The sequence below is a fragment of the Trichechus manatus genome, unplaced genomic scaffold, assembly GCF_000243295.1.
Source record: "Trichechus manatus latirostris isolate Lorelei unplaced genomic scaffold, TriManLat1.0 scaffold00190, whole genome shotgun sequence".
Classification (NCBI taxonomy): domain Eukaryota; kingdom Metazoa; phylum Chordata; class Mammalia; order Sirenia; family Trichechidae; genus Trichechus; species Trichechus manatus.
Genome location: NW_004444126.1, coordinates 269,212 through 292,981, shown reverse-complemented (window position 1 = coordinate 292,981; position 23,770 = coordinate 269,212). Strand labels below are relative to the sequence as shown.

The 23,770-nt window shown below is 56.7% G+C and overlaps 1 protein-coding gene across 3 annotated transcripts in view; it reads left to right on the top strand.

The window, feature by feature from the left end:
- The first annotated feature begins 11 nt into the window (after positions 1-11).
- EMID1 (EMI domain containing 1) overlaps positions 12-23,770 on the top strand; it is a 42,051-nt gene continuing 18,292 nt past the window's right edge. For 2 of the 3 annotated variants that reach the window (XM_023741774.1, XM_023741773.1), the window contains exons 1-12: positions 12-112; positions 7,567-7,680; positions 8,092-8,195; positions 16,401-16,484; positions 17,584-17,645; positions 20,107-20,227; positions 20,538-20,588; positions 20,672-20,761; positions 21,756-21,902; positions 22,872-22,961; positions 23,105-23,157; positions 23,620-23,682. In XM_023741774.1, coding sequence (XP_023597542.1) covers positions 12-112; positions 7,567-7,680; positions 8,092-8,195; positions 16,401-16,484; positions 17,584-17,645; positions 20,107-20,227; positions 20,538-20,588; positions 20,672-20,761; positions 21,756-21,902; positions 22,872-22,961; positions 23,105-23,157; positions 23,620-23,682 — 1,080 coding nt within the window. The remainder of the gene's footprint in view (positions 113-7,566; positions 7,681-8,091; positions 8,196-16,400; positions 16,485-17,583; positions 17,646-20,106; positions 20,228-20,537; positions 20,589-20,671; positions 20,762-21,755; positions 21,903-22,871; positions 22,962-23,104; positions 23,158-23,619; positions 23,683-23,770) is intronic. The other variant, XM_004387614.1, reaches the window with a different exon arrangement.

Genomic DNA, 23,770 nt, shown 5'->3' with positions numbered 1-23,770 from the left:
CCGGGCGCAGCATGGGCGGCCCGCGGGCCTGGGCGCCGCTCTGCCTCGGGCTCCTGCTGCTGGGGGGCAGCGCCGCGTGGAGCGTCGGAGGAGCCCAGTTCTCTGGACGCAGGTAAGGGCTGGGACCCCCTCCACCTCGGTCCCGGGCAGCCCCCAACCTCGATGCAAGCCCAGGATTGGGAAGGGTCTCCCGTCCCCCACCTTGAGGCCATCCCGGGGTGGGAGTAAGAACGACAAACCGGCCCCTCTCTGGCCCAGGCTTCTGGGAGTGTAGGGCTCCACGACCTCACTCTCTCCCAGCCGTTTCCCCCATAGAGCCCAAGAGGAGGGGAAAGGGGCACGACGAGGACAAGCCCCCCAAGACTTCCTCGTCCTGGCCCAGGGGCCCCTCCCGTTGCACATGGGAAAGGCCCAGGACACCCCTAGCCGCTCCTCGGGGTCCCCCTCCCCTTTTCCCTGCTCCTGGCTTTTTTTAGTCCTCAGCTATTTATTTCACTCTGAGGGAAGGCCTAGGGTGGAGCCTCAGAGCCCTCGGGGTCAGTGTCAGGCCCCCTGGGACCTGGCATTTTGGACACAGACAGAATCTTCCTGTGGCTCTCCTGGGAGTCGGGAGCTGGGAATGTTCTCTCCAGCTGGCATGTATGGAGCGTCTATTAGTACCTGTTCTGTGCTGGCCCCTTACAGGCAGGCTCTTAGATTAATCCTTCAAGGACCGAATGGGTTAGGGAGCATGGTCTCCATTTAACAGATGAGCAAGCTGACTGAGACTCGGGAGACTAAACGTCACCTTTTAGGCTTATGGGCCATTGATAGAAGAGCTGGGATTCCAATCCAGGTCTTTCTGACCTTAGTGACTGCCTGGAATCCTCCCTGCCCCAGTGCTGCTGCAGTTCCCACCCCTGCCGGGTCCCCTCTCAAGGGCTGCCGCCGTTGTCCGTTGTCCGAGGCAGACAATGCCGACTGGCCAGGCCTCTCTAGGCTTTTTCATCCCATTCAAAGGCCTGTCCAGCCTCCACCCCCCACGGCCTCAATTCGTTAATGCTTTTCAGAAATTCCTTTTTCCCAGTGATCAGGGGCCAGCATCCCCCCACCCCCACCCCACCCCAGCAAGGCTAGCAGGAGCAGGTGACACGGGCAGAGGTGGCCTAGGCATCAGAGTCCAGAGAGCAGTTGCCCAAGGCAGGGATGGATGAGTGGCAGATGTCAGATGTCACAGCCGCCCTCTCCTGTGTGCTGACCATGGCTGGCCTGGGCTAGGCTTTTACCTGCAGCCATCACCTCCAGAATCTTCCCAACCACCGTAGAGACATGTATTTTTATAGTCCCTGTTTCATAGAGGAGGAGGCTGAGGCTCAGAGAGGGAATATGACCTGCTCAAGGCATGAGTGTGAGTCCTGGATCCCAGATGCTAAGGCGACAGAGACAGAACTCGGAATTCCCAGCATCGGCTTGGGATGCTAGTCGAGAGGGCTTAAGGCCCGACTCCCCTTCAGCCAGTGCCGGGCAGGGCTTCCCAGCCTGGCCTCCTCACCCCCCAGCATTTCCTGGGTGGGACGGGGACAACCGGGAATGGAGCTGTGGGCAGGTACCTGGTGGCCACTGGGGACCATCACCCCATTTGCTCACAGGAGGCTAACACAGCAGGCTGAGCATCACGGAAACCCTGTGGGCAATGCAGTCGTCCCCGTTTTACAGATAAGAAGACTGAGGCCTACAGAGATGAGGGACCTGAATCTAGGCCACTCCGTTTTCAAATCCAGTGTCCTTTTCACCCTAGCAGCCCTCCTTGGAGGAGGGAGAGAGGTGGTCAGCTTGGGGGCTGGGGCAAGTTTCAGAGAAAGGTTGCAGGTTGGTGTTAGGCGTTAGGGCTCTGACCTCGGACAGAACGGGGTTTTATTCCTGTCTCTGTTGCCCCCTCAGTGTATGACCTCAGGTGGTTCACTTCATAGCCCTAGGCCTCAGTTTTCCTCTCTGTAAAATGAGGATAATACTCCCACTCCCTGGGCCTGTTCTGAGCATGTGGCCTGACACACAGGAGCCCTCATCAGTGGTTCTTCTATTGTCGACATTAAGTGGGGGAAGGAACCCCAACATGGGGGATTCTGTGGGCCTCCACTGCCAGGACGTCCCTGCATGGCCCCCGTCCCAGGTTGTTGGAGACAGCATGGGGATGTCGCACCCCGTCAGCCCTCCCGTCACCCCTTGGCAGCCAAGACCAGAGACAGAAAAGAGGCTTTGTGCCTGGGGAGGGGGAGGCCTGGGAAGGCATCCAAAGGGCCACCCCCAGCCCCAGGAATGTGGCAAGACTTTGAGACCCCCGGAACCAGGGCTCCCAGGGGCCGTGCTGGAGCCACCTTGGCCCACTCCTGCCCTGCAGCTCCCCCAGTCCCTGCGGAGCTGCTTCCTGCCCCTCCGAGATCCGTCCCAGCCTGAATTGTGGCTTCCTCTGCCAGTCTCAGCGCTGTGGCTCTAGGGTTCAAGCCATCACCAGTGTCCTGGCCCAGGCCTCCTTTGGCTCAAGTGCCAGCTTCCTTTGGGCAAATCCTAGGACCAGGAGAATGGAGAACTATAAGATGGACGGCATGTTCCCCAACCCCTTCCACAGGGCTCAAATCCCAGCTCTTAGGCCCACTGGGTGACCTGGGCAGGTGACTTCTTGGACCCTCAGTTTCCCTCTCTGTAAAATGCCCTACTGCCACCACCACCAGTTGCTGTCAAGTCAGCTCCAGCTCATGGCGTGGCGACCCCACGTGTGTCAGAGTAGACTTGCGCTTCATAGAGTTTTCAATAACTGATTTTTTGGGAGTAGATCACTAGGCCATTCTTCCGAGGCGCTTCTGGGTGGATTTGAACCTCCAACCTTTCGGTTAGCAGCCAAGCATGTTAACTGTTTACACCATCCAGGGACCCCTCTGTAAAATGCAGAGCCTAACACTCGCTTTCCCACAACTGGGGAGAGGACTTGGGAGGAAGGTAGTGTGCAGGTGTCCTTAAGCCCCAGGGAGCCGAGCCTGTGTCCTGGCAGTGGCCCCGCAGTTCAGGAACCAGAATTAGCAATAGCTGCTAGCGCTGCACCAAGCATTTTCTGTGAAACCTCCCCTGCCAGAGGAGATTCTGCTGTCCCCATTTGCAGATGGACAAAGTGAGGCCCAGAGATGGTCAGGGCCTTGTCCAAGGTCACCGAGTGAGGAAACAGCAGAGCCAGGACGAGAACATCGCCTCTGCTGTAGGGTTCTTTCTGGCTCTCATCTCCCCGCCCCCACCCACACGCCTCCTTTCCTTCTTCTCCTTTTCATAATGGCCCTTGGCCCCTGGCCCGCTTGGCTGCCTCCTGCAATTAGCCCCTATTGCTGTTCCGGATCGCAGCCCTGGGCCCTGCAGAGACAAAGTCCCCTGGGCCCCTTGTGGCAGGGGGTGGAGGCAGGTGGGGGGACCCTAGTGGGGACAGCTGGTGCCAGGCTGAGCTGGTCTAGCCTGTTTTCCCCCTTCCCAGGAGGTGCTGAGTGGGCAGACATGGTCGCCCAGGGGAGAAGCCTGCCTTCTGTGGCCCCAGCCCTTGCCCATCTCACGGAGGCGGCTCACCTCAACAGGCCCTTGAGCAGCTCACCGCTGACCAAACCCCAGAAAAGGAAGCCCCCAGGGACAGCAGGGAAGGAGGTGGGGCTTCCAGGGGCTGCACCCACCTCTGGAAACCTCACCTGGCTCCTCTCTGTTCTCCCTCATCCAGCCATTCAGCAACCACCCCTGAAGGCCCTCAGGCTGAGCCCCAGACTGGCTGGTCCCCACTGTGCCCTTCCCCCAGCACCAGGGGCTGAGGAAGACGATCAGGGCTGCAGTGGGTGGCTGTGGGGGCACGTGGAGCACCTGACCCCACCTGGGCCTCATGGAGGCCTGGGACCCTAAGGATGAGTAGGAGTTTGCTAGAGCAGGGGGAGGAGCTTTCCAGGCATAGGGAACCTCATGTGTAAAGGTTCTGAGGTGCGGGAGGAAGGGCGGGACGGAGCAGGCAGGGCTGGCAGGGAGGGCGGTGAGGAGCCGTGGCGGGCAGTGAGCTCCATGCTGGGTGGTAGCAATGTGCAGTGTTAGGTCCTGGCTGTGGAAGAAGCCCCCAGGTGGACGGAGGGTTGACTCTGATTACGTGTCTCTTTGGGCCTGCTGTGGCCTGTCTGTGCCATGAAAGAGGGCCTCTAAATGTGTGTGTGTGCTGCTGTGTGCATGTACATGCATGTGCATGAGGGCCATGTGGCTACAGGTGTGAACCCGTGTACAGGGAGGATGGGAATTTCTGTGGCTACGTGTCCTGCTGGATTTGCCTTGTGTGCACATGTCTGTGTGCTTGTGTGGATCAGTGTGTGTGTGTGCATGTGCACACGTGTGTCAGTGCATACTCGTGTGTGCATTTTCCCAGTCCCATGTGTGTGCTGTGTGTGCATGCATTTACTTGTGTACATGTTGTGTGTGCATGGGGTATTTTTGGTGTGTGTACATGTTTGTGTACATCTGTACACTGGCAAGCAGTAGACATTCCGTGCCCAGGGACTCCCACCTTATCCGGAGCTTTCCTCTGTTCCCTCCCTCGATCTTTCCCTTGCTCATGGAGCCCCCAGGCCAGCCTAGGGAGCCTCACACAGCTGCAGGGAGCTCATGGGCCCCCTGAACTTGGGAACCAAGTTTTATGCATTTTTTGGGAGAGAAGCCGCAACTCACCCCAATTTCCCAAAGGGACTTATGAGCATAAGTCGTAACAAAACCCCAACAGGTTTAGAACCACAGGTCTAGAGACCCAGAGGGCCTAAGGGGTGGGGGCATCTTTTTAAACTTATAAAATCCTCACCTGTTCATTATGAGAAGAATCTCCAGCCTGGGGTGAAGAGTGCAAGTTCTGGGGTCAGGCAGACCTGAACTCCAACTATGACTGTGCCGGTCATGATGGGGGCCCTGGCCATGTCCCCAGACTCCAGAGCCTGTTTTCCCATCTGTAAAGTGGCCATCATAATAGGGTGTGAGAATTCAAATATGCTAATGCATGGAAGGCCCTGGACCTGGCACCTGGTGTGCAACAGTGGCTCCTGTTAGTGCTCCACACTAATACAGACTAGGAAGAAAGGCCTGGTGATCTACTTCCGAAAATTAGCCAATGAAAACCGTATGGATCACAACAGAACGTTGTCTGATACAGTGTTGGAGGATGAGCCCCTCACGTTGGAAGGCACTCGAAATACGACTAGGGGAAGAGCTGCCTCCTGAAAGTAGAGTCGGCCTTGATGACACAGATGGAGTAAAGCCTTCAGGACCTTCATTTGCTGATGTGGCATGACTCAAAATGAGAAGTAACAGCAGCAAACATTCATTAGTAACGGGACGTGGAATGTACATAGATGGCGCAGGACTGGGTAACGTTTTGTTCTGTTACATGTAAGGTCGCCATGAGTTGGAGCTAACTCAGTGGCAACTAAAAGCAACAGCTGTTAGCATAGGATACAGAACAGACACAACACCCCTCACGCCAAGACATGCAATTTGACGTGCGTGCAGGATTTTTCCCAACTTTATGGGCACGTAGCTATATATGTACATACGTGCGTCCGTCGTCTTTTGGCTGTCTCTCTCTTTTCTGAACGGCAGTGCAATCATTCTGTGTCTAGTGGTCTGTGCTCACTTTCCCCCCCTTAACCAGGGATGGTGGATGGTCTAGAGTTCGCACATGGACACCTTGGGCTCTGGAGCAGTGTCCGATTTTCCATGTCTGGCTATTCCGTAGCCATTTGGGCTGTCCTGTTTTGTGCAGTTACTGACAGTGTTGCAGCAAGCACCTGTCACCTCTACTGTGGGGACAGCTGGCCCAGGCTCTGTTGGGCTCCTGCTACTTCCTTGGGCCAAACTGAACAAGCACTTCTCCCAGCTTCCCAACTGCCACGGCTCTGCCCGGGCGGTTTCCCCTCCCTAAGCTGATTCCAGTTGGATACACAAAGGTGCAGGGACTTCCCCAGGATCCCAGCCAAGGACTTTCTCCTCCTCATGGACAACATGGGGCCAGGGCAGCAGTGGGACGGACGGCAATGGGGGTGGGCACCTCCAGGGTGGCCGGGACATTCCAGGTGCTCAGCGGCCCTCAGCCCCGACACAGGGTCACGGGCCTTGTGCTTTTTGTTGGGGCTAGGGAAGGCGGGAAGGTTTCAGGTGACCCTCCTCAGCCTGAGCCCCCTACCCAGCCAGACTTTCCTTTGTGGCCTCAGCCCAGGGTCAGCTGGTTCCCAGGCTGGGACCTTCACAGAATCATGGACCGTGGCTCAAGGATATGGGGAGGAGATGTGTACCCCTAGGGTGGGACCAGAGGCCAGGCTGGGCCATCCACATTCCCAGCCCCACCACGCACCAGCTGTGTGACTTGAGCAGTTGTCTTTACCTCCCTGAGCCTCAATTTTTCCTACGTGAAACGGGGCAAGGGTGCCTTCCTGCCTCACTGTGGGACGATGTGTAAATACCTATAGCATACAGTACGTGCTCAGTATGTGCAGCTATGATTATGAGTTGGCCATTGGAGAAGTTAGTCCTCCATGCTTGGGACATCGATTACTGATTTGGGACATCCTGGCTGTCACACTGAGGGGACACAGAGATGGGTGATACGGGGGCCAGACACAAACCCACAGCTTAATTCAGCCTGATGAGTGCGTGGCAGTTGGCTGCACAGAGCACTGCAGGACCCAGGGCAGGGAACCAGGGTTTCTGCTTGAGTTGGGGTGCAGGTGGGAAGGGACTCCGGGGAGAAGGGACAGCACAACCAGGCTTTGAGGGTTGGAAGAGTCAGTGAAAGGAGTCCCTGAGTGGCTCAGAGGGTTAAGCATTCGACCATTAGCTGAATGATTGGCGATTTGAATCCCTCTAGGGGTGCCTCAGAAGACAGGCGTGGCAATCTGCTTCCAAAAGGGCACAATCTTGAAAACGCTATGCAGCAGTTCTACTCTGCACACACGGGGTTGCCGTGAGTCAGAATTTACTCCACAGCACCTAACAACAACGGGTGCCGGATGGAGAAGTAGGGGGAAGGGCACGCTAGGCAATGGGCCAGCAAAGGCCTGGAGGAATGAGGTTTTACAGCAGGTGTGAGAATCGGGGTCCCGGAGGGCTAGGGGTGAGGGTAGGCAAGGGAGGGTCAGGGCCAGGTTTCCGTTTTATGACAGTCCATCTAGTGGAGCATCTGAGGGGATAGGACAGAGGGCCACTGCTATCATCCAGGTGGGAGGCGGGCGGTGGCAGGGGCCCAGATGGGTCAGGTTTGGAAAGAAGTCAGTTAAGTCTGATAAGACACCTTACCCCTATCTTGCCCCCTGTAGCTCACTCCCCAAGACCTCCTGAGAGCCCCCAGCTCAGCCGTCCCCCCTTGGACCATGGAATTCACCCCTCAGCCACGGGCAGCACAGGGACAACCACTCAGGGCCCAAAGGACTCTGGGGACTCAGGGATCTCTCTCCCTGGGACCTGGGGCTCCTCGCCCATCTCCCCAGGGTCCTGGGCAGGGACTGGGCTTGGGACCTGAGCTCCTTCTTTTTGGGTCTGTTTCAGAAACTGGTGCTCGTACGTGGTGACCCGCACTGTCTCATGCCACGTGCAGAATGGCACCTACCTTCAGCGAGTGCTGCAGAATTGTCCCTGGCCCATGAGCTGCCCGGGGAACAAGTGAGTCCATGGTGGGGTGGGCACTGATGGGCCTTCCAGATGGAGGTAAAGGCCGGTGGTGGGGTTGTATGCAGTGCAAGTCAAGGATGGGACTGCAAGGGTAGGTGGAGCAGGGGGAGCCATGGCCCTATACTTGTCCTCAGCACCTCCCATGTGCTCTTGAGGCACCTCTGGAGGAGGCATTTCGCCATTCGCCTGCATTCCTGAGTGTTCACTGTGGGCGCCAGGCCTGCCTAGCTTGCAGGGGCTTTCTGTCCAGTTGGTATCCAAATCCTCCCACCCAGGGGGAGTGGGATGGCTGAACCCCAGAATGCAGGAGAAGAGAGGCTTCCAAAGGGGCCTGGAGGAGGCTCTGTGGGAGAGGTGGCGGAAGGCCCCTGTCTGAGCCAGGCTACCTGGGCACTCTTTCAGCTACAGAACCGTGGTGAGACCCACATACAAGGTGATGTACAAGACAGTGACCGCCCGAGAGTGGAGATGCTGCCCCAGGCACTCGGGGCCAGGCTGCGAGGAAGGTAGGACTGCCCGCTGGCTCTGGAGCCCCTGCAGTGGCCAGGTGCCTCCCGCTGGTGCCTGGGAGCCTTTGAGTATTGCTGAGTCAGTAGCTGCTGCCCATGCACACTGTGCGCGCTGGAGCCGCTGCACAGAGCTACAGGGCGAGGCGCAGCCCGGACATGAGTTGGTGCCTGCTGCTCCTGGGCAGTGACCACGTGCCTCTTGGGGGACTTGCAGAACCCCTGGAGGAAATTTCATATGTGCCATATAACTCACATTTGAAGACACACCATCCCGAGCCTTTATTCCAGACTTGGGAAACCCTATGCTGACGTTTCCATGGGATGTGGTAACAGATACTGCATAGAAATCCCATTTCATTCAAGATGGTAGCTCAGCAAGATGGGGACCATTATAAGGTGATGGGCACCCAGCTCCTAAGTGGCAGAGTCAGGATTTGAACCCTGGCCTGCCTGGCTCCAGGCCCCCGCCCCTTCCCCCTTCCCCCAGGGCCTCAGGGATGGGAGGACTTGGCTGGGCACCCAGTGTACAGAGCGTGTCCCAGGCAGAGGGGCCAGCATGCCATCTCCCTGTCACACCCACCCTCCTTGTCTGAAGTTTAGGATGTCTCTGGCCAAGCACCAGGGAGGGGCACTAGGGAGGCAGCCCTGCCTTACCAGGCCGGGCCCCATAGCTACCTGAGAGCCCTCACCCAAGGGTACCTGTCTCTCTGCTGGCGTCCTGGCTGCTGCCACCCCCACTGCCTGACTGAACCCACTGAGCAATAGATTTTCAGGCACCTGGGGGCATATTCCAAAGAGTGACCCTAAAGAGGATGGACTGGCCTCAAACCAGCCAACATGCAGACCCATCACCAGCAACAGCCATCTCGATGGAAATAGGCATTCAGGGTCCCCAAGGCAGCACACTAACATAAACTGCCCGATGCAGGAGGCATCATGATTGAAGAAGCATGAATGTGGGACCTGACACCATCCATTGATGCTTCTTGAGAGATTTGCATGCTTCACCTCCCTACAGCAGCCCCAATTCACAGATGGGGCAACCAAGGCCTAGAGAGGTGGTGTCACCTGCCCAGAGTCCCACAGCTGGGAGGGCAGAACTCACCATGCAGTGGGGAAGGGTGGGGCCTTGGCAGGTTCCAGATACAGGAAAGGGGAGCCAGCCTGAGCCCCTGAACCCCTAAGCCGAGCAGTGTCCCCTGGGAGAGGCAGCAGGCATGCGTCAAGGAAGCTGGGAGCAGGTGGACATCTGGAGGGGAGCCGGGACCAGCACCCTCTCCTCCCCATTGCGTGTGAGAGGCAAAGAGAAGCCAGTGGAAGAGGAGAAGGTGGCAGGGCCCGAGGGGCAAGAAGAGAGCCAGCCGGGAGGGGCCTGTGCCAATGAGGCCACAGGGGAGTGGTGGTAGGGAGGAGGTGCGTCACCAGGGTATGGGGGCCACCTGCCCGGGAGACACGAGCAGGCAGAGCCTGCTGAGGCAAAGGCCACTCTGTCCTTGGATCCCCTCCCAAGGGCAGCCCTTCCCGGGTCTGTGGGGCCTTCACAGAGCTGGCAAGGGAGGAGGACAGGTGGGGGCAGCACCCATGCCCTCCTTGAGTCCGGCTGCTGGAAGCCTCGCGTCCAGAAGGCTGCCAGCGGTGAGGGGAGCAGCAAGACAGGCTGGGGCCAGGCCAGTCCTGACATCTGCCAGCTCCCTCTTTGGAGCCTTCGGGTCCCTGCCCTGGGACGGGGGTTATCCAGGGCTGCATGGGCCAGATACACAACAGCTGTGTGGCCTTGGGCTGAGGACTCTCCAGTGCATTGTGTAAGCTGTTGTGCAAGGGTGCCCGGCTGGGGAGGCTGGGGAGGTGGTGGGCTGGAAGCTGGCCGCATGCTTCTTGTGCCCACTCAGAGGGAGGGGCTCCAAGCTGCCAGCAGAGTTGTAGCAGCCTGGGTTTCCCCTCACTGAGGCCCGTGTCCTCACCTGTGCAAGGGGCAGGATAAGCGGGCCTGCCTCACAGGGATGTTGTGGAGTGATGAAGCAGCAAGGCACCAGCACATGGTGGTGGGCACTACGTGATGACTGACAGGACAGGAGGGGTCTCTCCCCACCCACAGGGTTGGACTGAGAAAGGGTAATGGGAAGCCGGATGCCCAGGCCTGAATATTCTGGAAGACTGCTCAATGGGGCCCAGTGATGTGGAGCGGAGATACATGGGGACGTTGCTCTTCCATTCTGGGCCAGCCCTTCCTCCTGACAGCCGAGTTCAGGCTGGGCTCCCCCCAGCTGTTTCCCCTGCTGGTGATTGCCCTCATGTCCTGCCCAGTGTTGTGATCTGACCCTAGGGCCTCAGAGCTGCGTCACCAGGGGCAGCTGGGACTGGGGGCAGCCTGAGGTGGGTGACAGAGGGGAGGGAACACCTGTCCTTCCAGAATCCAGCCCTGGATTTTCTGCACCCTGCTGTGTGGCCTGGGGCAAGTCACTTCACCCTCTCTGAGCCTCTGGTTTATCTGAAAGTTACCCAGGATTGAGAAGTGGGAACTCACACCTGGCACATAGTAAATGCTAAGTAAGTGTCTCCCATCTACTTGTGCCCCCTGGACTGAGGATGCGGTGGTGACTCCCAGGGAGGGCCTTGCCTCCTCCCCTCACCCCATTTCTCCAGCAGCTGCTCAACACACAGGTCTTTACCCCTCCTAGCCCTGGTTTTCTCATCTGCAGAATAGGGATAGGAGGATGAATCAGAATAGTCTTGTTTGATGTTCACAACAACCCCATGAAGAAGTGGCAAAAAATGGGCCCCATTTTACAGATGGGGAAACTGAGGCTCAGAGAGGTTAAGGTCATTCAGCACCTGAGAACCAGGATTGGAACCTGCCAAACCAAGCATCCCTGACCGCAGGCCTTGGGAGCTGGGCTGGATGGCAAGGAGGGAGCCTGGTGACCCTCTCACCTGGCCACCCACTCCCACTAGAAACAATGAGCGAGGAAGGGCCAAGGCCAGGAATGCATCATGTGGGCAGCCTGCTGGTAGGACCGGGCATGGGTGGGTGGGCACAATGCCAGGGCCATGTCAGGAGGGTGGGCAGAGCCTGACAGTCGCCCTCTCTGGGCCTGGGCCTGACCCCCTGAGTGCCCCAGGCTGCTGGCTCTGCTGAGAATAATGTGCCTACTGTGTCACCCCTGCCCCTTGGGGCTCCCCAGACACATCTGTCGCCCATCAGCCCATTGTCCAGATGATGAAATTGGGGCTCAGAGAGGATGCAGCTCTCACACAAGATCACACAGCAAGTAAGGGTCATGGTTGGGATTCTCCCCAGGGCCTCTCAGAGCTGCCCCAAATCCTCCCGAAGTTGTAATATGAGGAGGTGAAAGCTACTGCCTTCCTCTGTGCCGGGCCCTGCGGCATGTCTGTCTTCCTGCCATGTCACAGAAGGTCCAGATGTGGACATTGAGGCTCAGGGAGGGGAATGCCTTGATCAGGGTCACAGCCTGTGAGCAGCGGTCCTGGACTCAAACTCGGTCAGTCTGAGTCTGGAGCCAGGGTTCTCTCTCTCTCTGCAGCAGTGCTGGCTGTGAACTCGGAGGGGTGCGTGTTCAGACAGCTGGGGTGCCGTGAAGCTGGTGGAAGCCAGTCCCAGCCCATGCCCTCCCAGAGAGAAAGAGGGGCTGGGGGCTCCCTCCCTCCCTCTCCCTTTGGGCCCCTGGAGCTGGGCTGCCTCCTTTTCCCCATCACTGTCCCTGCTGTCCTCGGAGCACCAGTCCTCTCCCCATCCACAGACACCCACAATGCCTCTCCTCCATGACGGGGAACTGGAGACAGGAAGAAGCTTGCCTGAGCTCACACAGCAAATGAGACTCGAAGTTCCAGCCCAGGCCCTTTCCTGGGCCTCTGGGCCTCTCAGCCTCTCAGCCTCTCCCACCATCCGGGGTGGGTACTTTCTTGCACACATTTCTTGCATTCTAACCAGGTGCCAGCCACAGTGCTTTACTTTGCTGTTTCAGAGTACAGAGGGCTGACACTGCAGGAAGCCAGCCACCCTTTCCACCCTCGCTCCTGTCTGGGAGGCTGGGCAGCCCCCACCTCCCCATCTCTCCTGCAGATCTTCCTCCAGGCCTGGCCCAGCCCCTAGCTCCATGTACCCTCTGCCCACATCGGCCTTCTCTCACACCTCACGGCCTTGGCAGTGGCTGTCCCCCCACCAGCTCAGTGGGCCGCACCCTGCTGTCATTATTCCCAGCTCTCCAGTGCCTGGCACAGGCCTGGCTCACAGTGGGTGCTCTGGAAATAAATAGGAACCTCACTATACCCCAAAGAGAGGGCCAGGCTCAGGCTTCCCCAGGCCTCCTGGCTGGGCTGGAGGGTTCTCAGAGCGCCTATCCGAGCCCTGACCTCAACCCCTGGCTAAGCAAATATTTACATTTCCAAAGTAAATTCCCCGAAGGAAACTTGGGGCGGGGTGGCAGGGGAGAAGCAGCACTGAATCCGCTGTGGCCTGTGGTCACTGAGCTGAGCAGACCTGGGTGGGTGGTAAGTTGTGAATGGGGAAGCCCCTCCTTTGTCCTCTCCTGGGAGAGACAGTCTCCGAGGTGGAGCTGGTACACCCTCAGCTTCTCACATCCCCATTCCCAGCTTAGGAGCCATGGTGGCGCAGCATGCAAATCCCGGCTCCCTCTCTTCCCATCTCTGTGAGCTGAGGCAGGCAGCTTCTCCTCCTTGGGCCTCAGGGTTCACATCTGTCTCATGGGGTGAGACAGGGCCACACAGGCCTCTTAGCTCAGGCCCAGCACCCAGCCCTGGGCAGAGGGAAGGGGAGTGCTTGTGGGGGAACAAGGTCAGGAACTGGAGACAGCTGCTGGAGCACAGGAAGTGATGAGGGCTTCAAGGGGTCTTTGGCAAAGGGCAAGCACCCTGGTCTGTTCAGGAAGGCTTCCTGGAGGAGGTGACATAGAGGCAGCAGCTGTAAGGGTGGGGGAGTGTGGCGTGTGTGTGTGTGTGTGTGTGTGTGTGTGTGTGTGTGTGTGTGTGTGTGTATGGAGGGCAGGCGAGGACCTCCCAAGTGGTGGGAAGAGGCTTGAAGGCAGTCTCCCAGAGTAGGGCTGGGGTTTGTGGTCCTGGGACCAGCTGGGCGCTCTGACCGTCAGGGACCCCCTGGGAGAGCGAGATTAGGGCTGGAGAGAGGCCCTTCAGGACAGACCACCAGGCAGGCAAGGAAGGCTCTCAGTCCACTGGGGCTGCTCCAGGGCCTAATCACGCACCAGTGGGAGGGATGGGACAAACTCATCCAACGTGAGACCTTCCCCCAGCTGGGCTTCTTCCTGGCTATAATTTTGTGCAGTGTGGGATAATTTTACAACCTGGTATGTCCCTTCAGGTATTTCTGTTCATTAATCAGAATTCAGGGGAGTTCTTTTCGATAATTTTGGTGAACCCTGAATCCAGAGTCAGCATTTTCTGGTCTTTTTGACAGTTTTGTTATTTCTTTAAACTTTCTTTTCTTTTCCTTTTTTTTTTAAATTTTAATATTTTAATTTTAACTGGTAATTACTTTGAGCCTGTTAAGACTGCCCTGCTGGTCAGGCCATGTTTTCATTAGTTTTGCTCATTCTTCTCTGGCTCCCAGTGAAATGTCCAAAAGCGAATTAGTTGAAAAAAGAATTTCTAACCACAAGTTCTCAGAGTAATAACCGGGGACAACCTAGTGGGATATTAGAACATTTATGCTCATTTTCAAGACCACTGTGTCTGATGTCTATGTTATTCTGCTTTTTATTTTGTTCGCTTGCTTTAAATGCATTTGCAGCCCATGATTCATGCATTTATCGACAATGGGTGCCAGACCCTGTTCTAGGCACTGGGGCAGTGCAGTGAACGAGACAGACAGTGTCCCTGCCTTGGTGGGGCCGGTGTCCCAGCCAGGGCCAGACAGTAGGCCGTGGATGAGGAACTGGTACACTATTCCGCATGTTAGAGGGCAGAAAGAGCTGGGGAAAGAAGGAAAACCAGGGCAGTGTAGCGGGGGGCGGGAGGGCGTGATGATCTGCCAACGTTTGATCACAGAGAAAAACCAAATTGCCACAGGGATGGAGGAGTGGCTGGTGCTTTTTGTTGACTTCCTGAAAAGAATGATAAAATGGCATTTTGTATCTTCACCTGGAAACAGAAAGGATGAGGAGGGTTGGGCCAGGCCATTCTTTTCTCGATCACCAGCATTCCTGCTGGACACTGGGCCTCTCTGCCTTGGACTGATGGGGACTTGGGGGGCTGATGCAAAGTGCAGGGTGGCCCAGGAGAGAGGGGGTCTGGCCCTGGAGTCAGACCAAAACGAGTAAAACCAGTTGTCTTTGAGTGGACTCTGACTCCTGATGACCACATGTGTGTCAGAGTAGAACTCTGCTCCATTGGGTTTTCCATGGCTGATTTTTCAGAACTAGATCACGTGGCCTTTCCTCTGAGGTGCCTCTGGGTTGGACTCAAACTTCCAGTCTTTTGGTTAGCAGCTGAATGCATTAACTGTTGTACCACCCAGGGACTCCAGAGTCAGAGCAACCTGGGTTCGAATCCAGGCTTGAGACCTTTAGGTGGGGCAACAGTGGGTGAGAACCTTCAACAGGGAGAAAGTAGGGATAAGTCCTATTCCCTCATCCTTTTATCTGAGTGGTAATACCAAACTGCCCTGTGCCTCAGTTTCCCCGTCGGTAAGTGGAGGGGAAGCTAGCACCTCCTCACAGGGCTTTGTGAAGATAATGAGTTGAGATTATATATGTGACCTGCTTGGAATGTGCCAGACATGGAGTAAGTGCTACCAAGTATTAGCTATTATTGTTGTTATAAATTGCCATCGAGTCAGCTCCGATTTACGGAGGCCTTATGTGTAACAGAAAGAAACATTGCCTGCGCCATCCTCACAATCTTTGGTATGTTTAAGTCCATTGTTGTCGCCACCGTTTCAATCTTATGGAGGGTTTCCCTTGTTTTCGTTGACCCTCTCCTTTACGCTATTATTATTACCTACCTCCTAAGACCAAACTGGTCCCTGGATGATGCAAATGATTAACGCATCTGACTGCTAACCGAAAGATTGGTGGTTGGAGTCCACCCAGAGGCACGCTGGAAGAAAGGCCTAGTGATCTACTTCTGAAAAATCAGCCATAGAAAGCCCTATGGAGCACAGACACACTTGGGGTTGCCATGAGTTCAAGTTGACTTGACAGCGACTGGTAATTGGTTAAGACCAAGCTGGGCTATATGAAGCACTTAGCGTGGGACCTCGTTCCCAGTGGAAGTTCCTTCTGCCCAGAGGGCCCAGGCCTCTGCCCCAGTCCTGGACTGACAATTTTCACCCTCCATCGTCCTGGCTGAGATTTACCTCATATACCTGGCAAGTCCCAGGCCCGTGGGGAGGGTGTCCTGAAGATGCAGGCCCAGCCTGAGCAAAGGCCCAGCATTGGGACCTGGAGCAGGGCCTGGCAGCCTCCCTGCTGGGGATCAGCCAGAGGGGCCCATCTGGTTTGAGTTCTCGGCGCCTGTCACTCCCTGCACAACCCACAGCCCGCTCTGAGCTGCCAGGCCCGTGCCTTATTTGGATCTTGTCTCCCCCCAGACGATACTTCACAGCCTTAAAAGGCAGGCCCAGTGGCGGGGGAGGGGGCAGAAGTGATAGTTGCCACTGCTGGCTACAGAGCCCCTCCAGCTGTGCCCCCGCCCCGGCTTGGCTAGCCCGTCCCTCCAGCTGTGACTACCACTGTCCACCCCCAAGCCAGACCAGCCAGGACAGCCTGCTTCTCATAGAGGTAGCAGGCTCTTGGAACAAGGCCCCCTTGCCCTCCCAGGCAGCCGCCTCCCTGTGATTTTCATTTAAAACCAGGACTGGATCCACTTCAGTCTGTTCTTACCAAGTGGGGCAGGGAGAGGGTGGACAGCGACAGTTGTAGCTGCCTTGGATGGAGCACCAGGCCCCATGTGGCCTCATCGGCGTCTTTGGGCCTCACACAAGCCTAGGAGGTGTAGAGACCTTATTATCCCATTTTACGGTTGGGAAGATAGGCAGATTCAGGGAGGACAAGGCAGACAGGTCAGTAAGTAGCAGGGCTGCAACCTGACCTGGTAGCCCTAAACTCTTAACCCTGGGACTATCTCCCTTGGCACTGCGAAGAGTAGGGGCTGTGGTGGTGGGTGGGCAGAGGACACGGCCAGCAGGCCTCTCACCCCACCGTCCCTCAGTTGCAGGCTCCTCTGGCCATGTGGAGCCCGGGTGGCCAGGCAACACTATGCGACGGATGGCTCTTCGGCCCACAGCCTTCTCAGGTGGGTCCTGGGGGCAGCTGCTTAGGGTCCCCATGGGCTGGGGGATGGCTGGAGGAAGCACAGGGCAGCGTGGTCACTGTCCTGAACCAGCTGGGTCCAGCTGTGGAGGGTTGGGGACAGCCCCCACCCCACCCCCCTAGTCTGGGAAGAGAATTGAGAGAGGGAGGAAGGGCCCCCAGAAGGCAGTCTACGCTGGGCCCAGACACCCTGAGACCCAGGAGCGCCAGACGCATGCCAACGTGGGTCCACATGCCAGTTTCCTCTTTTTATTTAAACCAGCCCTTTCTGAGCACCTGCAGAGTACGAGGCACCCCGCCAGGGACTGTCCATTGTCAGCTCTCTGAAACCTCCCAGCACCCCCAGGAAGGCGTCATTGTCCCCATTTTAAAGAGGAGGAAGCCGAGGGTCAGAGAGGGGATGTCCCTGCCTGAGGCCCCACAGTCGGCAAGGGCAGTGCAGGGACTCGGCCCCAGGCTTCGTGCTCACCCTGAGCCTCCGTGTCCTTACACGTGAAGCGGGAATGACCCACATCCTAACAGACAGGGTTGTCCCAGGACTGGGGAGAAAGGCTTGTAGAGCGCCCGGCACGGTGCCTGGCAGCTAGGAGGTGCTGTCAAGGGCTGGAACTGTCAGTGACAACTTCAGTATGTAACTGAGGAAGCCAGAAGAGTTGGACATGGCGGGGGAAGGTGATTCCGGAGGGTGGCACCTCTGAGGCCAGCCCAGATAGACTGTGGTCCCCAAAGCCCACAAGCCCAGACCCTGGCGGCAAGTAATAGGATTTCCTGTCCCGGCTGCCGGGAAGGGGGTCATTTTGGATGCAGAGGCTGCCAGGTCAGGTCCGTGTTCCTGCTCTGGGAGGAGCAGGTCCCCTCTGAAGACTCCAGAGTCAAAGGAAATGATGCTGGATTCTCACCGGGCGTGGCCCACCCTGGCCGGGCCATGACTCCACAGGCCCTTCCCGTGCTGGACCTCTGCTTCCTCATGGGTCAGGATCCTCAAGGGTCTTCTCCTCCCTCCTACCCCCCAGGGGGCTGAGGGGCTCCGCGGGGGAACCAGGGGCCCCTGACCGTGGCCCCAGCCTCCTCCTTCCCCACAGGTTGTCTCAACTGCAGCAAAGTGTTGGAACTGACCGAGCGGCTGAAGGTGCTGGAGGCCAAGGTAGGTGAGCAGTGCCCCTGTTGCCTCCTGCCCCAGGGCCAGGCAGGACACAGCACCCCCTGGGCTCCCCACCTCCTTCTCCACACCCAGTCTGCTCAGGTCCCCACAGTGCACCTCTTAGCTGAGCTTCAATACCCCCCACCCACCGGGTCCCCATGCGGATGCCCCCTGTCAGGCAGGCACAAGCCTTCCACCTCTCCTCCAGTGCCCTTCCCCAGGGGAAGCCTACTCGCAGGCAGACACCTGGCCCTCTCCTCAAGGTGCACAGGCAGCTCCACCTCCACACCCTTGCTTCTCCCAGCGTGCCCTTCCGCAAGCCCCTCCTCCAGGAAGCCCCCTCTGATGCACCTTCATCCCCATCCCACCCACATGCACACAGATAACCCCCAGAACTGGATCCCCGCCTCCACCCATCACCTTTTTCCTTTACCCCCCCCCCCACAATATTACCTTCCCAATCTCAAAGTCAAAACATGTACTGCACATCTCAAACTATTTCAAAACAAAAAGTTTAGAAAAGTTAAAAAAGTAAGTCCTTCTAAGTTTAGAAATGTAAAAAACTCAAAAACGTGAATAACCTACCAGAAAATTATTCACAGCAACCACCTGTGCCCCTTGAGTGAGCAACTGTTAACGTTTTAGTATCTTTTCTTCCAGATTTCCTAAATGTACATGGAAAAAAAAACCCAAAAAACCTTGTTGCTGTCGAGTCGATTCCCATTCATAGCAATCCTACAGGACAGAATAGAACTGCCCCATAGGGTTTCCAAGGAACGGCTGGTGGATTCGAACTGCCTTTTGGTTAGCAGCCAAGCTCCTAACCACTGCACCAGCAGGCTCCAAATGTACATGGAAGCGTGTATATTTTGTCTGCGTAGCCCATGCACCACCATTCCCTTCTCTGAGAATTTATCTTAAGGAGTGTCTTAGTTACCCAGACCTACTGTAACAAAAATACCACAAGTGGATGGCTTTAAAGAACAGAAGTTTATTTTCTCACAATTCTGGAGGCCAAAAGTCCACACAGGGTTTTGGCCATGTAGATTCTTGCCTTGTAGGTAGTCCCGGACATTCCTTGGTTCCTTGGCTTGTAGACAGTCCTCACATGGTGCCTGTTTTCTCATGTGTGTGTCTCTGGGTCTGTGCTACTTTTTATATAAATTAGAAGTGATTAGGATTCACCCTACTCGTATTGATTGATGGACTGATTACATTGCATTAGATTGCATTATGGAATGTCATTACATTACATTACATCTTAAAGATAATAGGGATAAGGATTCCAACACATATTTTGGGGGGAAACAATTCAATCCATAACAAGGAGATTGTTAGATATGAAGAGATCTACCAAAGTATTAACTATAAGTGGGGGAGCGTGAAAACTAGACAACAGGAGGGATGGGTATCAGTTATGAAGCATCCAGTCTGTGGAATGCTAGGCAGCCATTCAAAATACCTCTGTTTTCTGTCCCTGATTTATCAAGTGGGAAAAGCAAGCTTCCAAACAGTATGTGCTAGAACCTGAGTCAGGTGGCACAGGAACACCACAGCTTCTCCCCGAGGTCCCTCCTAGGAGAAGCCCTGTGAGAGGCAGGTCAGTCCCAGACCCAAGGTGGTGGTTCTCAGTTCAGGGTCTCCCTGGCCAGTGAGTTTCAGCTTTTCTCTGGACGGCCTCCACAAAATCCCCCCTTCCTGGTCAGCAGTCATTCTGGCCCTGCTTGATCTTCAGTCAGCAGCTCAGAATGGGGAGGGGACATTGACAACTGGGCCCATAAAGTGAATTTTGTGTACACCACCACCACCAGTTGCCTAGAGCCAATTCTGACTCCTGGCGACCCCATAGAACTGCTGCATAGGGTTTTCAAGGCTGTGACCTTTTGGAAACATTGCCAAGCCTTTCTTCCAAGTCACCTCTGGGTGGGTTCAAATTGTCAACCTTTTGGTTAGTAGTTGAGCACTTAATTCTTCGTGCCACCCAGGGACTCCATGGGACCTTTATTTCGTGTCAGACTCTCCCAAACTTCCCTCCAAATGTAGAGAAGATCCTTCTGGCCATTACCCTGTGATGCTTTCACAGAAAAGAGAAGCTTTATATTATTTATTTAGATAAGCAGAGAAAACAGGAGACACCAAGATGTTCACAGAGCTCAACTCTGAGAAGCAGAGAGTTCCAGGACCTGTGTTTCTTTTGTTGGTGACGGTGGATGTGTAATGATTTTGCTACAGTGAATGTTATGGTGTGTGCAATTTTAAAAGCACAGTCACTTCTGATAAAGTGCTGGGCCCCTGAAAGCCCAGGTCTCCACCCTGAGGTAGGCTCTGCTGGCTACAAGAGGCCTCGCCCTCCCCTGCCGCACACACTGGGACCTCTTAGCCCTTCCGGTCTCCCACTCCAGCTGGTCTGTCGGTGGTGAGACACTGGCATCGACGCCAACCCTGTCTCCCCCTTCCTCCCCAGGTGGCTATGCTGATTGTCACAGAGCAGGCAGTGCCCCCAGCCCCAGCTGCCCCTAAAGACCCTGCCCCACTGTGGGGCTCCCCAGCTGCCCAGGGCAGCCCCGGGGATGGAAGCCTCCAAGGTGAGTGGGTCGGGGATGGAATATACACCCCATGTGAGAAGGAGCACTGGATTAGGAGTCAGGAGCGTGAGACTCCAGGCCCCACCCTGCCGCTGACTCCCAAGCTTGACCCTCATGTGGGGCCTCAGTCTTCCTAGCTCTCCAGTGGGCCTGAGGGGATGGTCTCCAGGGGCCCTTGAGCACCAACATCCTGGGAGGCCAAGCTGCCTCCAGAACCCTGCCACAGGGCAGAGGTGGGGGCAGGGACTCTGGGTGACTCCCTCACCCAGGCCCAGCTGGGACACTGACCCCTGCCTACCCCCTGTCCCAGGGCCACCTGGAGCCAGAGAGAGTGTGAGGGCCCCACTGCTCCCTCGAGACGGTAGGTGCGGGCTGAGGGGCTAGGGCCAGCGTGGGGACAAGAGCAAGGCCAGACTTGCCAACCTGATGTGCTTTCACCCCTAGACCAAGTGGGTATTCCTGGGCTGCCAGGGCCCACTGGCCCCAAAGGAGACACCAGCAGTCAGGGCCCGACGGGAATGAGAGGCCCACCAGGTGAGTACCGCAAGTGCTGTCCCCCAGATCTGCTGGCCAGCCCCAAGGTGGCCTCAGGCTGGGACCTTCCTTCCCAGACCCTGACGTAGCCCGAGGTGGTCTGGGCCCTGCTGCCTGCTTGTCTCTCTGCTCACCACTTCCTCCAGGGTGCCCCACTCACACTGGGGTCCCTAGAACTGTGTCTTGTGTTCACTCGGCCTGTGCTCCTGGGGCACCTGCTCCCATCAGGCTGTGAACCAGGCACGGGGTGGGTCAGACTGGTCCTTGCCCGGCTGGAGCTCCCAGGCCAGCTGAGGGAGGGGTTTTGGGAGGCAGCAAAGTGCCCACTTCATGTCACCAGGGCTTCGATGGAGGACATCAGGGGTATGGAAGCCCCGAGGAAGGAAGCCAAGCCCCAGCCTGGGTGGGTGGGGATCGGGGAGGGCTTCCCAGCAGAGTGACATCTTAGCTGAGGCCTGAAGGATGACCTGAACTTTGCACCAGGCAGAGCAAAGGAAGGACTGATAGAGGGAACAGCTTGTGCAAAACCTGGATGTGAGAGGAAAAGAACATTCTGGAAATTACTGTTTATTAAACGTCTTGTGTGCCAGTGGCTCCACGGAAAAAAGCCCTGGCAAATTGCTTCCATAAATAAAAAGCTATGGAGCTGAGTTCTACTCTGACACATGTAGGGTCATCGTGAGTTGGAACTGACTTGTCAGCGATGCATTTGGGGTTTTTTGTTTGTTTGTTTTGTTTTGTTTTTTGGTGTGCCAAGTGTCCATTCTCATAAACACCCTGGGGAGGGGTGTGTTCATCCCCCTAATAGGTGTGGAAACAGAGGCCCACCTGGCCAGTGAGGACAGAGCCCAGACCTGCCCAGGCCTGTGGACTCTAGAGCCCACTCTCACACCCACTGCCCCAGGCTGCCTTGTCCTGCCCTTGGCCCCTGGAGCCCACCCTGGGCCTGCCCCTGCCTCCTACACACCCATCAACCCCCGTGGTTCTGTTGCAGGTCCACAGGGCCCACCAGGGAGCCCTGGCCAAGATGGAGCTGTGGGCAGCCCTGGAGAGAGGGGACCTCCAGGCCCCCCAGGGCCTCCTGGCCCCCCTGGTCCCCCAGCCCCTGTTGGACCACCCCACACTTGGATCCCTGAGCATGGTGAGTCCTGCAGGGTCACACAGGTCAGTGTGAGGGGAGGGAAGTCTGGAAGAGGAGGCTGGAACCCACCACCACAGAACCCACTAGCTCTAAGCGGCACTCACTGTATGCCTGGCTTGCCCTTGATAGGCCATGCTTCAGCTAATCCTCCAACAGGTGCTGTTGTTCTCTGTGCACAGATGAGGGAAACTGAGGGCCAGAGAAGAGGGCAGTTGCCAGGGTCAGACCCAGCCAGCTTCAGAGCCTATGCTGAGAACCACCCAGCTCAGGCCATCCCGCCAAGCCTTGGAGCTGGCCGGCATCCAACCCTCAGAGCACCGGAAAGCTCAAGGCCTAACAACAGGAAGCCAGCCCTGAGCTCCCAAGACCATAGCCTGGCCCTGTGCTCTGTGAGGCCCAGCCCCCTCCAGCCAGTTGAGCCTCCTCCCCTCAGGTGTGCCCTGCCTGACCCACAGGCGCACCCCACCTGCCTGGGTTCAGGGCTTGGAGTGCTAGGTTCAACCCCATCTCCGTCGTGTCTTTGGTGCATGACCAGGCACATCATTGTCCCTCTCCAAGCCTCAGTTTCCTCATCTGTATAATGGAGGTGGTGATACTGCCGGTCTCCCAGAGCTCCATGGCACCCACACACATAAGCCTGGCACACAGTAGGTGTTTAATAAATGGTAGCCTTTACTATTGCAATTTCACATGTGCCAGTACAGGCTCAGTGAGGTGGAGTTTTGCCAGATGTCACCAGCTGGACTGGCGGGGTTAGAACCCAGGTTTCCGTGCCTACAGGCTCTGGATGTCCTGTTGACCAACAATCCCCCCCGAACCTCCTGCCCTTGGAGCAGGTGCCTGGTGACCCCAGCTGCACTGCAGGCCACCCACAGTGCAGTCACACCTGGCTTGACAGAGGCAGCAAGTGGAGACTCCTCCCAGCCCCACTCAGCCAGCCCTGATCACTCACCATCTCTCCTCCCCCAGGGGACCCATTACTATCCAACACCTTCACTGAGACCAGCAGCCACTGGCTCCAGGGACCCGCTGGGCCCCCGGGCCCCCCAGGGCCCATAGGTAAGTTGATTCCAAGCCTAAGATAAGGGATGGGGCTTGGAGATGGCAGAGGGACTAGGGCTGTGGCTACCAGAAAGGACCTGATGGTGGACTTCTTGGCATTGTACTCTGTCCCGGCCCTGAGGACACTTCTCTTATTCTAGGTCCTCCTGGGCCTCCTGGTCCCATGGGTTTCCCTGGGAGTCCTGGACAGATGGTGAGTAGTTCTCCAAGTGTTCCCACCCACCCATCCATCCATCCATCCATCCATCCATCCACCTATCCATTCATCTATCCACCCACCCACCCATACTCTCATTCATTCAATAATCATTTGTTATTTACTATGGAATTACTTTCCATAAATATTCTGATTCAATCCATATATCAAGGGCAAGTATTAGTATCACCTGAGGCCAAGAAAGTTGGAGGTTCTGGCCCTAGGGCTGCGTCCAGCATATGGCAGACGTCTAGATCAGGCTGGGAACTATCTGGCTTTAGGGCCAGACCTCTTAACACTGAGCTATATGATTTGCCCACTGTGTGCCAGGCACTGGCCATGTGAAGAGTTCAGAGGCCCAAGCCAAGGTGGGCCCCCTCCCTGACCCCTCTGCCCTCCAACCTCCTGCTCATTCTGCCCCACCACAGCACAAGGCTGAGGCCCTGTCTTGTTGCTCAGGGACCCCCAGGCCCCATTGGCCCTGAAGGAATCTCTGGCCGCCTAGGAGAGAAGGGCGAGCGAGTGAGTACCTAGGTGGCCCCAGGTGGGGGGGTTTGGGGGATCCTGGGACTCCAGATCAGACCCATCCCACAGCTGACTCTATTCTTCT